Source organism: Clarias gariepinus, chromosome 3, assembly GCF_024256425.1.
Source record: "Clarias gariepinus isolate MV-2021 ecotype Netherlands chromosome 3, CGAR_prim_01v2, whole genome shotgun sequence".
NCBI classification, from domain to species: domain Eukaryota; kingdom Metazoa; phylum Chordata; class Actinopteri; order Siluriformes; family Clariidae; genus Clarias; species Clarias gariepinus.
In genome coordinates this window covers 20,206,145-20,220,038 of record NC_071102.1, presented here as the reverse complement: position 1 = coordinate 20,220,038, position 13,894 = coordinate 20,206,145, and the positions used below count along the sequence as shown (strand labels likewise).

General features: G+C 39.1%; 1 protein-coding gene across 1 annotated transcript; it reads right to left on the bottom strand.

The window, feature by feature from the left end:
* Positions 1–2,005: 2,005 nt before the first annotated feature.
* Positions 2,006–13,003, bottom strand: LOC128519611 (cytochrome P450 3A40-like). Its single transcript, XM_053493393.1, has 14 exons — positions 12,931–13,003; positions 10,893–11,046; positions 9,944–10,037; positions 7,379–7,431; positions 7,130–7,229; positions 6,899–7,018; positions 6,588–6,673; positions 4,705–4,853; positions 3,869–3,993; positions 3,672–3,756; positions 3,405–3,565; positions 2,942–3,168; positions 2,620–2,776; positions 2,006–2,512 (listed from the first exon to the last, which is right to left on the bottom strand). Exons 2-14 carry the CDS (start codon positions 10,958–10,960, stop codon positions 2,429–2,431), a joined length of 1,509 nt encoding a protein of 502 aa, XP_053349368.1. The 5' UTR covers positions 10,961–11,046; positions 12,931–13,003; the 3' UTR covers positions 2,006–2,428.
* Between the last annotated feature and the right edge of the window lie 891 nt (positions 13,004–13,894).

Sequence of the window (13,894 nt, the reverse complement as noted above, 5' to 3'; positions counted from 1 at the left end):
TATGAATAAGTGTGTGTACTGTATGTGTGTGTGCCCTGAGATGGATTGGCACCATGTCCAGGGTATACCCTGCCTCATGTCCTAAGCCTCCTGGGATAGGGTCCAGGTCCACGCAACCCTGAATACAGGATAAAGTGGTATCGAAGATGAGTGAGTGAGTGAGTGAGAGAATTCTGACCTTTGGCAGAATTTCCAGATTTAACCACGACGGCATCCAGAGATTCTGCTTCCTGATGATTTGTGCATATCAAAGCAACAATGCCAACTCTATTCTGGACTTTAAGGATGATGGCAACCTCCTAATTAAAACACACACTAACATGCTATATATGCTGTATCTGCATCACACTGTACACTAGATGATTTTGTCAAACAACTTGGATTTGAACATCTTGTAATTTTTTTTGTTTCTTATGTTCTATAAATCTGCTTTGAGACAATGTTTATTGTTAACAGCGCTATACGAATAAAATTGAAAATGGAATATAATTCACTCCAAAGTCACCCTGCCATCAATATATTGAAGACTCTGGCTAGGCCACTCTGGACATCGATGTTCTGAAGCCACTCATGGGTACCGAGTGCAAGGGTCTGAATACTTGCATATTGCTTATAAGCCGGTTTTTGCTTTGTCATTGTGGTGCATTGTGTGTGGAAGTCCAATCATATGTGCTTGTCTCATTCCAAAGTTTGTTACTTTTTAATATTTTGGAATGTGGCTATGGGGATTTGTTTCCATTCAGCCACAAGGACATCTGTTTCAGATACTGATGTCAGGTGTAGGGGCCTGGTGTGCAATTGGTGTTCCAGTTTATTTCAAAGGTGTTTGGTGGTGCTATGGGCTGTGTCAGGGCTTGATTTGTGGCAAAGGGTGTTGTCATGCTGGACCAGGATTTGGTCCTTTTAGTTCTATGCTGGACTTCTGTGTATTTTTAGCTTTATGGCAACTATTTGGGGAAGAGCTAAATTTTGCTGTGATGATTAGGTGTCCAGAAACGTTTGGCCACATAGTGTATAATCAGTCAAGAAATTTCCCTAGTCCTCAACTACATGGATATTTTTTTAAAATGTATTACATGTCTAGCATACTTTGTGTGCTGCTTGTTTTATGTAGTGTGGTCCTGAATGTTACAGAAGTCAGATCACAGATCCTCGAGGTACTAGATTTCAGTCAGAGGTTATAGTGTAATTAATGCAATAGGGCACTGTTTCTTCTGAAATCCGCTCGTCTTTTGCAAGATGAAAATGTTGATCATGTCCAAATTCTTCATCAGTCCCACAGTATTGCTCCAGCAGGTCCATGTGCTGTTGTAAACCCTCTTCCCAAGGGATGACATCAGACTAGGGATATCCAAGAACTGCAGATTGTTCCAGTTACACCAAAATATCTACCAGCCAAGCAGCAGCTGTGACTCAGTCTAGTTTGTTGACATGATTTATTACACATTCTTTAATTAAATATATGGACTTGATGATGTCATATACTTTACCACATCCACTATATTTAAGAGTGTGACAAAAGGGTCGTGTGTGCCAAACAGAAATAAGAGCTCTTTTAACGTTAGCTAAATCACTATAATGTCTGCCCCATCCCTGTATAGACCATCCTTCATAATACGTAAAAACATTTTAGGGAATAATTAGATTTTGATACTATGCAGGCTGGTATGGCAAAATGTGAAATCGTTTAATTAATGTTGGTGGATGATTGTGTACTCAGACAGATGTGTGTCTTCCACTCGCTGAAAGTTCACGGAAATGGCTGCAGTGGGATCCGAGCCACCGTTCAAATGTTTTATTGTGGCTAAGAGTCTCATCACATTATAAAGTCTTCTGTTTTTCTCCTTCCCAAAAAAACTTTATCACAAGCTTTAAGTATCTTAATTCTAAGACTGTAATAAACCTGTTAAAGAATACGCATTTTAAAATAGTGGAGGTGTTCAGCAGTAAGAAATTTTCACATTTTAAACTGCGCACCATCAACAGCAATCAGAACAACATAATCTTAACCTTTGCACAGTTTAATAATGGAAAGAATATAATAGAACGCATTTCTTATGCACTCACTGTGTATGATGAATAAACTGATTCTGATACTGAATGTACACACAAAAAAAATTATCCAAAAATACATTATAAGGTTTATAATGGTTCTGCTGGAACCTTCAATAGTGTAGATGTAGGCGAACTACGAAATACTGTACCTAATCCTTGTGTGTGTATGGAATCACAACTAATTATAGTGTCATCAAACCTAAACATCTAGTTTACACAGTAGAAATGATATCCATTAAACATAAAGTCATGATTGAAGATTATTGCAGATCAAATACAGTAAACCATATGCACAATTATCTGTTCAATATAAAAGAGGAGTATATAAGTATAAAAAGATATGGGATCCTCTATGGAAGGAAATCATACTGAACTATTCCTTGTTGTGAGTTCTTGGAACAAACTTTAGAGTCACAGGAACCTTTGGCTGAAAGAGTGCGTTGAGTTGAATGGGAATCTGGAAAGAAGAAGAAGGAGAAATAAGAAGTAAGCATTGGTGTCAAGCTCGTCAAACGCTTAATAAAAAGGACCTAATTTAATGACGATAAAACATTAATGAGTGACCTGTGTTTCTTTGCACGTCTCCACAGTAAAGTTCTGCAGTAGCTTGACTATCACCAGTTTCATGATCAGCAGAGCAAACCTCATTCCCACACAGTTACGAGGCCCGAGACCGAACGGCATGAACATGTAGGGGTTGATGTCATTCTCGGGACTGAACCTTTAAAGAAATCAGAGACACCACGTTGTTAATAATGCATCCTTATGCTATTCTTGTAAATATATTTTTGTGATACAAAGAAAACCCATTGCAGTTATTTTACCATGTCTGCCAACACGCTACATGAACACAAATAAAAACTGTATGATGGAGGAGCTCCACTACCTCTCAGGTCTGAACACTTCCGGAGAATCCCAGAGTTGTGGATCCCTGTGCAGGACGTATGTAGGAATTCCAACCAGAGTGTTTTTGGGAATGGTGATTCCATTCAGCTCGATTGTTTTCTTGCACATCCTCTCCAGACGAGGAGCGGTTGGAAGAAGACGCATCGACTCATTAATAGCCATTTCCAGGTACTCAAACTTCATTAGTGCATCGTATGTCACTGGAGCCTTAAAAACAACACTGAGTCATTATTTTGTTCTTTTTTATCATTTGTGATTTGTTTAAGAGCTTACTTTTTTATTTCTTCTCTCTGATAAAGAGAATCAACAAAAATCAACTTCAGCAATCCTGCTCCAGACCCAATAGAATAATGTGAGTGAACACAAACTGGATAGAATGCCAGTCAATTGATGATACACACGTTTACAGTTTACATCATAAAATAAGACATATTTATGCTTACATCATGTGGAAAGGTTGTGTCGATCTCCTCCACCAGTTTGCTCAAGCAGTCGGGGTTAACTGCGAGGTTATACAGTAGATAAGTGAGGGTGGTGCTGGTCGTCTCATAGCCGCCCAGAATGAAAATGAAGGACTGGGAAAGAATCTCATGATCAGTCAAGCCTAAAAAAAAAAAAAAAAAAAAAAGAACGGAGGTCAGGTTGCTTTATTACAAGACCATAAAAGAGTCTGGATGACTTACTTGTAAGTTTACTGTTGAAACTCGTACCTTTGCTAGGTTGATGTTCAGCTTTCTCAGCTTGTTCATCAGTTATTTGGCTTTGGATCATGAGCTGCAGGAAGTCCACTCGCCTCTAAAAGGAGAACAGAACCACAGGACCTTAACAACACCATTTCTGTTTTCTATATTCGAGGCAGTGAGATTGTTAATAGTCTTGGTTATGAATTGATTTACTTCAGACATACATTTTCCTTCGAATTGTGCTGGTCTTTGATCTTTTTCAACGCACTGTAGAAAAACTCCATGGCTGATTTGGAAAACAAGGTCACCCCCATTTTGGATAAAATCGGAACAAGGAAGGGAAAGATGGCTGCAAAACAAAAACAGTCACTGAGGCTTAACTGTGAAAATATCATGACCAGGATTGGGATCCAATTTTGTTCCTAAACAGGAAAGTGTATACTTAATTAGTTTAGACAAGCACTTCAAATCCAATTTCTTTGATATTACTAATTTCCTATTTGGCCAACACAGGTTGTTTCTTTTCCCCAAAATTAAACCTTTCCAAAATTGGAAGTGTCATATTCGATTAGTCAAACCGGATTTCATGGGTTTGTTTTTCTCTGTAATTACATGCATTTTATCATCAGTAATTTGCAGCAAGGCAAAAACCTGGTAGGACGTGATGCAGCGCAAATTTTTTTTTCCTTTCCTAATAACAAAGTTTACTGACAAGATGTCAGACAACCTGCTTAATAAATTAGCTTTGTGATAAGTGTGATAAGTTCTTGCATTTACAGTATGTGAGACGTTCCTGGTGTTCATGTGTAAATGATGTGTAATGCTACTGACTTGGACATTGTACATGTATGGGTCATGTGAGGATCTGTTCACACTAGTGACACAAACATGGATGTAAACTCAAAGCAGAAAGACCGAGAAAGATCTGTGTAAAAATCTGAATTGTGCAAAAACTGTTTCACTTACACTTACTAGTGTGACTGCCAGCTTTCATTACATACTTCACGACTTACAATTAAGTTTAAACTATCATAATCTGAAAATATTAGATAGGACATACTAATTAACACGATCAATGGACTGAAGAAGTTAAAGTTGAAGAATTTCTTGACGTTGATGGCAAACGGGTCCTCAGGGTTGTTGATGGAATCAATTTCAACGCTGAAGGAGGAACTGGTCACTACATCCATGGAATAGGGAGCAAAGGCTCTAAGGGAAAAGAGAGAATAATCTCATAAGCATTAAGATAATTTAAACACAGTCAGACCTGACAAATTCCAAGAGGAATATATCTCACTCAATCTCTCACTTACTCACTCATCATCATACCACTTTATCCTGTATTCAGGGTTGCGGGGACCTGGAGCCTATCCCAAGAGACTTAGGGCACAAGGCAGTGTACACCCTGGACAGGGTGCCAATCCATCGCAGGGCGCACACACATACACACACATACACACACATATTCACACACTACGGCAATTTGGGAACACCTGCATGTCTTTGGACTGTGGGAGGAAACCAAAGGACCCGGAGGAAACCCACCAAGTACAGGGAGAACATGCAAACTTCATGCACACAGAGACGGGAATCGAACCCCGACCCTGGAGGTGCAAGGCGGCAGTGCTAACCACTACACCACCATGCCACCCAAAAGATATATAATAATAATAATAATAATAATAATAATAATGTATAGTCCTATAGGAGTAATGCAGTCCATTTCGATACAGTGATTTCACAAATCACTCGTCAAAGCTAAATATTTTAGTACTTGTATATACACTGGGTTCCACTATAACAAGTACAAGCTTGGAGGGAAAATTGGCTGGCCTTGCCTGTTTTATTTAAGACTATAAACACATGTTAGTAATGTAGAAAGGTAGCACTAATTAAATAAGATGATGATATCTATTTGAAACTGTCCTTTGCATGCAGCTGATGAACTCTGGGGATGGAGCTGTGCTTGTGAACCCTCTCTGGTAGAGCCTAGGGTGGAGCCGAAGGTAGAGTTGCTAAACCCTAGGGCTGATGCTTGGCTTCAGGCTGGTAAACACAATTACAAACCTCCAGTACTCACCCAGACTGAATTAGCCCCTGGACTTTTGGCTAACCTCCACCCACAGAAAAGAATCTGGATCGAATCCGACTCTACTCCCCGGGAAATATAACCAACATATGCTTCCTTTAAGATGCTTCAAGCTATTCAACTATATTCAACTATTCAGCTATAAAACTCTTATCACAGAGCAGCAAAAACACGTTATGTTTTTGCTGGAAAGCACTATCTGACCTGCTCAGCATAAAAGGTCATGTGACCTGACGAGTCCAGACTGACCCTATTCCAGAGTGATGGGCGTGTCAGGGTGAGAAGGGAAGGACATGAAGCGATGCTCCCATCATGCATAGTGTCCACTGTACAAGCCTCTGGAGACAGTGTTATGATCTGGGGTTGATCAGTTACTCAGGTCTAGACTCAGTAATGTTATGGGGCAATAAAATGAAGTCAGCTGACCACCTGATTGTACTCAATCACCAGAGTATCACATTTAAGGAGGGTTTCTGAGCGCACGAGGCAGGATTTTCATCTATGAACTGGACATGTCATTGTGTGCTGCAACTAAAGATAAATGTGACTAAGTGAAATCTGTGACTTTTTTTTTTTTTTTTATACGGGCATTATATACGTATAAGCTCATTATACTACATTACAGGCAGCTCTAAAGGTTCCTAATTGGGTTCTACTTGAAGCCTTTTTAGAAAATCAAACTGTCTATTAGAAAATTTCCCTTCGTTCCCTTTAACCGAATGCACTTATAGAATGTATAGTTTTAAATTAAATTATAAATCAAACTCCAAATTCTTATTCAATTTCCCTATAGTTTTTTAGTTACTGAACTGTGATCTTTGCTAGTTTCAAATTCAATTAAAAGTAACACTTACTCTTTAACTTTGACGGCTTCTTTTGGATCTTTTTTCTTTAAATAGTCAATAAAGCGAGCTGCATATTTCTCAACAATAGGAAACATCTGGAAGAGATCAAATAAAAGTTATTAAAAAATTTCCATGATAACTTTATGCCAAAGTCCAAATCACCAATTAATTAAAATACCACATAAAAACAAGTAGCATATTATATAACTGGAAGTTTAATATAATAAGACATGCGGTCAGGTATGAAGCTGGTGGCTCCTATAAGCTGCCTTTAACTCGTCCTTATGATGCGTCTGAAATACAGTAAATTAATAGTGCACCTCTTTCAGTCGTCCACTCGTAAAGAACGGAGAAAGCGAAGCACGGATTCGTTTCCACTTTTCATCTTTTACAATAGTTATCCCATCAGTAAAGGGACCAGCCAATTCCATATTTACATCCTATGTAAAAAAAAGGAGTTAAAAATACAAATGAAATCTCCTGGATAAAGACAAACTTAAATACGCTTCATTCCTTAGACGTTGTGTCTGTGAATGTCGGTGTAGACTTACCCTTCTGTTAGTGAAGGTAGAGAAGCATTCTTTTACCATAATAGACTTGATCATTTCAAGATCTAAGGTCATCAGAATTGGTCGTCTTCCATCATATATTCTTAAAAAGAAAAGTATACAAGAATGTTGAAGATCCAATAATAAAAAGCTTCTGGAACCAGTAATGATATTTAGAGTAAACACATTTATTCTTGCTTCTGGGCATTTTGAGTACAAATCCTTTAAAGACTGAAATAACAGCTTACTTACCCCCAAACTTTTCCATATTTCTTGAAGCATTCCATATCAAAATTGTAAAAACCCTGAAACCAAATCAAACATTACCGAAGGAAACGATACACAGTTTCTGCACAGTTTAAACACTACGTTGCCAGCCAACTTTGTACAATCCGATTTTTCATTGACTCGAAATAACTCTGATCACAGTGTGCCAGTGGATTCATGATTCCTCATGCTACTTTTCACAATTTATATTCTGGAATATGCCCATGCAGGATGTAAAAACCTCAATAGATGTTATAAGCCTAGGGACACCTAGTGGACACTATGCATGATGGGAGCATCGCTTCATATCCTTCCCTTCTTACCCTGACCTTTTTCCAATGTCCAGGCTCTATGCTCCCTGCAAATCAAAGGCTTTTTTTCTAAGTAATCTTATTAACAAATGTTTTTTTTATGGACACACAGCTCTTTAATTGCAATCATTTATATTACAGCATTAGGCAGATGCACTTATGCGGAGCAAATTACATTTTTATCTTAATATACATCTGAGCAGTTGATAGTTAGGTGCCTTCTCTTAGGTTCTCAAAGGGATTAAGATCTGGGGAATTTCCAGGCCTTGGACCCAAAATTTCAAGGTTTTGGTCCCCGAACCACTTAATTTATCACTTTTGCCTTATGGCACGGTGCTCCATTGTGCTGGAAAATGCATTGTTCTTCACCAAACTGTTGTTGGATTGTTGGAAGAAGTTGCTGTTGGAGGGTGTTTTGGTACCATTCTTTATTCATGGCTGTGTTTTTGGGCAAAATTGTGAGTGAGCCCACTCCCTTGGATGAGAAGCAACCCCACACATGAATGGTCTCAGGATGCTTTACTGTTGGCATGACGCAGGACTGATGGTAGCGCTCACCTTTTCTTCTCCGCACAAGCCTTTTTCCAGATGCCCCAAACAATCGGAAAGAGGCTTCATCGGAGAATACAACTTTGACCCAGTCCTTAGCAGTCCATTCACCATACTTTCTGCAGAAGATCAATCTGTCCCTGATGTTTTTTTTTTTTTTTTTTTGGAGAGAAGTGTCTTCTTTGCTGCCCTTCTTGACACCAGGCCATCTTCCAAAAGTCTTCGCCTCACTGTGCGTGCAGATGCGCTCACACCTGCCTGCTGCCATTCCTGAGCAAGCTCTGCACTGGTGGCACTCCGATCCCGCAGCTGAATCCTCTTTAGGAGACGATCCTGGCGCTTGCCGGACTTTCTTGGACGCCCTGAAGCCTTCTTAACAAGAATTGAACCTCTTTCCTTGAAGTTTTTGATGATCCTATAAATTGTTGATATAGGTGCAATCTTAGTAGCCACAATATTCTTGCCTGTGAAGCCATTTTGTGCAACACAATGATGGCTGCACACGTTTCTTCGCAGGTCACAGTGGTTAACAATGCTTTCAAGCATCACCCTCCTTTTAACATGTCAAGTCTGCCATTCTAACCCAATCAGCCTGACATAATCTCTCCAGCCTTGTGCTCGTCAACATTCTCACCTGAGTTAACAAGACGATTACTGAAATGATCTCAGCAGGTCCTTTAATGACAGCAATGAAATGCAGTGGAAAGGTTTTTTTGGGATTAGGTTAATTTTCATGGCAAAGAAGGACTCTGCAATTCATCTGATCACTTTTCATAACATTCTGGAGTATAGGCAAATTGCTAATATAAAAACTTAAGCAGCAACTTTTCTAATTTCCAATATTTATGTAATTTTTAAAACTTTGGGCCATGACTGTGTATATATATATATACACATACACACATATACACACACATATATACATACATATATATATTGTTTTGAATTGAAGGAAGACCTTTACATAATAAAGCTGTTTGCCTTTCTTGTGCTTGAAATTAAAGTGGTCGTTTAAATATGGTGTGACGCTTTGAATAACTGAATAACATTCAGCACGAAACCTTTATCAGTGTCACAAAATTATAAAACAAAACATGACGTAAAAGTAAAGAAAAGAGTAAAAGAACAGAGCTTTTCGGGGGTGAGCAGCACACTTGAGCTCGTTCTCTCCTTCTCACACACACACCTCCACACTGGGAAAGGGGTGACAACTCTTAAAAGGGCAACATACAGTTCATATTGTGGTATAACAACATAGTAGTGGCTGTTACAGTGACCAGTGATCATAAGAATTTGAAGGCATTTGGCTTTCAGCTGGTTCTGCATCACTGGCATTTGTTTTGTCTCCATTATTCTTGTCAATTTCTTCACGTTTGTTCTTCATCAATCAATCAGTGCAGTGGTTTCTGGGTGCAATTTCTCCTTCCCTGTTGCATTGTTGTTATTATTTTTCATTTTTATTATTATAGTAAATTAATTTTTTACTCAGTAGCAAATATGATTTTAAATGTAGCACAATACTTCAAACAAAACATACTTAAGTAAAAGTAAAATTACACATTTTAAAAACTACTTTAAAAAGTAGAAGTACACAAAAAAACTACTCAATTACAGTAACACGAGTAAATGTCATTCGGTACTTTACACCTCCGCCCACACATCCTTGATACTGTAGACTAGAGATACTTACCTTTCTGTAGGACATGAAGGTTCCTAAAAAGGGCCAGGGTCTTGGTCCAGGAATGCCCAGGTTTTTAAAAAATCCATACGGCCAAAGACTGTAACTACAGACAAATAACAGAACATGCATGACGTTGACACACTGCAATACATCGCAAATGTCACTCTCTCATTTCCCGCATGACTAGTGTTTATCACGACCACCTGCACAGGTTAAGACTGAATACAGTAAGAGAAAGGAGACTGTGATTTCTACAGGAGTGCACTGTTCATGTCTGGTTTGTAACAAAGGGAAGTCATTTAAGATTTGACAGCAGTTTCAAAATAATGTGGTTGCTGAAGAAAGTCCTGAACAAACTTTATTTTGTCTTGTGATTAATAAACCAAAGCTCTAACTGTACTAAGTTTATTCATTTATTTGATATTGATACCGCTTCATGAGAATCCTGGAGCCTTTCCCAGGGGACTCGATGCACTAAGTGGGGGTACACCCTTCACAGGGGCCAGGGCACACAAGCACACGCACACACTCATTCACACACTGTGGGGAATTTAGAAAAACCAATTGTCCTAATCTGCATGTCTTTGGACTGTGGGAGGAAACCTGAAGCACCCAGAAACCCACCAAGCACGGGGAGAACATGCAAACTCCATGCACACAGATCCCGAGGCTGGAATCCAACCCTCGACCCTGTGGGTGTAAGGTCATGCAACTAACCAAAACACCACTGTCCCGCCCTGTACAAAGTTTAACAGATAAATTAATAGTCTGTTCCAGAGTAACTGACAAGCAAGTAAAGGAAGCTGACACACACTGCACACATGCGAACTGGTGTTGGTCACCAAAAAAAAACAAAAAAACATGAAACAAAAACAATAATTTACTTTCCTTCCCTACTCTATGACAGTTAAATACACACACATCATTACTTAGACTGAATTGTTCAGTGTAGACTTACATAAACAGAAGAGTGACCGCCACTACGACTAGACTCCATGTCACAGACAGATATGAGAGGAAACTCATCTCTAAACAAAGCTCTTAGGACTGGTCCGAGGTGTCCGTCTGTCAGTCGAGCTTCACAGCTGCAGCTCTGAGCCTCAGATAAACACCTAAAGGGAAGCGTTTTATAGAGATCCCGTTAAGGTCCAAGTTCAAAAGTGTAGCCAGAGAAAGATACAGGTATATCATAAAGTGTGTTAGCATGACCTAATAAGGTAGAAAGTAAACCTCTGAAAGCTTTCAGCGTAACATAACATTTCCTGTTTTCATAGGGCGCCAAAACATTTCGAGCAATTTTGTCACAAGTCCCGGTTTGACTTGAACGCCCCTTGTAATACCTAATATGGAATTAAATAAACAACTTTTTTTTTTTTCTATCACAACCCAATCTACTGTATTGATCCAAGTTAAATTAGTGTACAGAAAGTCTCCTATAGGTGTAAGTTTCTTTTTAATGGATCGTGTATATCAGCAGTGTTAGAGCTGCTGTACTGGTACTATAGATGGTCGTGAAGCAGGAGGTCAGCTTGTGAATGAAGGTCTATGATTACTGGATAATCATGTAAGACACTTGGTCTCATGTATAATCTCTTGTGGACGTGCTCTGTGATTTGGAAAGCATTAGCTTGAACTCTTTGTACACAGCTGTATCAGGTTCATGCTACCGGACCGGGAACCTACTGTAAGGCCCACAAACGGACCTGCTTAAAGAATTCTATACTATTTGGCTTGGGTAGATCTGTGAATCCCTTAAAGCTGTGCGATCAATCTCATTTTACTTTCAATACAGAAAAAACAAGATAATTCAACCTAAACAATCGTTGTGTTTTAGGTTGTGTTTGGAATGTTTTGGTTGTGTTTTATAAATCCAGTGAAACCATTCACTTTACAGCAAAAACTCACTGCTTTTTGATGTTTTTCAATTGAAATAAATTTAAAGTTCAAGCAAATTCACTGTTAAAAACTCAATCATTTTTTAATACATACATGACATTCTTAATCACCATGATTAATCGTGTTAAATAATCAGAATCTCAAAATTGACAAAATAATAATGATTATGAGTTTTCGCTGAGAACCCATGACTGACCCTTCTGCACGTTCCCACTGTGACTCCAATGAGGAAAAGCAGAAGAAAACTTGTTCCTTCTTTTTTAATATAAATCTTTAAACTTCAGTGTCCAGGACTGCCTTCTTAATATCAAGTCTAAAGTCCAAGAATGTCAAAACCTATAATTTCCCTGAGTCGAATCTTGCTCATCAAATGAATAATCAAACAATTCAATGCTATTTCCCCATTAAACCTGAATAAATGTATGTTTTTGATGTTTTGATGAGAGTCTGTTCTTCTGCTCTTGTTTCTATCATCAGCATGGAAACCCTTCACTCTCCATGAGCCTTGTGTGCCCATGATCCTGGCACCGGGTCACCGGTTGTCCTTCCTTAGAACACTTTTGCTCAGTACTCACTGAACCACTGCAAAGCAGGAACACCTCAAAACACCTGCTGAATCTGGCCAACAATTTGAACAATTTTAATTTCTAACAAACACCTACAGTAGATCCTTTCGCTTGCCCATTTTTCCTGCTTTCAACACATTGATCTTGAGAACTGACTGATCACCGGCTGCTGAATAGATCCCAACCCATAATGGTGTCACTGTAATGAGATGATCACTGCTATAGGATTTATGGTAATGGCTGATCAGTGTTTGTTTTATGTTTGTTTGTTTGTTTTTCTGTTTGTCTCTGATCCTCCTACCTTCATAACAAACACCTGATCCTGAAAACTGGACCTCTAAACACTTAACACACACTTCAGCCTGGAATCTTTTATTTTCTCTCTTAAAGAAGTGACGTAATCCTAATAAAACCTAACCAACACAAACCTAATCTTATTCCAGGGCTTGGTCTGCTTCCATCATGTCAGTCACGTGACAGACTCTAACAAATTACCAGGTATTCTTACAAATAACATAGAGATACATTTCTTACCTTCTGTTTCTGTCTTTCTTTTCTCTTCACTCCTGCTCTTGCTGTAACCCACCAGTAACAGTTTATCCAAAACGTGTCCACGTGACCAGTTTCACTTCCTGATTTTTACAGCATTGCACATTCGGTTTGCACTAACAGTGCACAGCGCCCTCTAGGGGACACTCAGGATTCTACTGTTGTCAGGGTTAAAACCCAGTTTAAATCTCTTAGGGTTTAGGAATAAATATCTTTATCAGCTATTTGGTTTAATGTACATGTTATGAATATATACACAAATGCACAGGGGCAAACAAGACGGCATAATCTGTAGCATATTTTTTAGAAGTGAGGACGTCACAGCTCACGCTTGAAAGAGATGAAGAAAACATTCCAAAAGATTTTTTCAGTGCTGTGTTGTGATTTAATGTGGAAAAGATGCTCTGGCCTGACAGACAGGAAAGTCAGGAGGTGTAAATTATCAGCACTGCAATCCCTCGCATCTATCTCGCTGCATCTATAGTTCTGATCTGATTCCCATGTTTACATTTCTAATTTAACAATTTTACAATGGTATAAAACACTCTGACTTACTTACTCTCTTTACCGCTTATTCTGTACAGATTCACAGGAGGCCTGGCCCTCACAGCCCTGGCCTGCGTCCCACCTTTTAGTAAGAAATGTTCTGCTCTACTACCCCACACTGAGGTGAGCTGTGCATTCTTCTCATAGTGCCACAGGCAAAAGTGTGTAGTACAAGAAACTCTGCACATCTCTACTGACCTCACCGTGTTCGAGCTGACTGTTCAGACGGAGGCCCTGCGGTCTGCTGGATGTATTAAAAAGGAAGCATTAAAGGAGCAGCCCTCACCTTTCAGATCAGTGGTTGCCCATGTCAAAGATCTGCAAAGTAACATTAATCTTGTTCCCCCTATTGTGAAACAGCACATGCAGAAGGCTCAGATGAAGCAAAAGTGGGCCAATGACC

Coding starts and splice junctions, on each gene's coding strand:
- LOC128519611 (XM_053493393.1), bottom strand. CDS start 10,960: ATGAGTTTCCTCTCATATCTGTCTGTGACATGGAGTCTAGTCGTAGTG. Junction 3,566..3,671: donor TGAACATCAACCTAGCAAAG/GTACGAGTTTCA, acceptor TTTTTTTTTTAG/GCTTGACTGATCATGAGATT. Junction 2,513..2,619: donor AGACGTGCAAAGAAACACAG/GTCACTCATTAA, acceptor TCTTCTTTCCAG/ATTCCCATTCAACTCAACGC.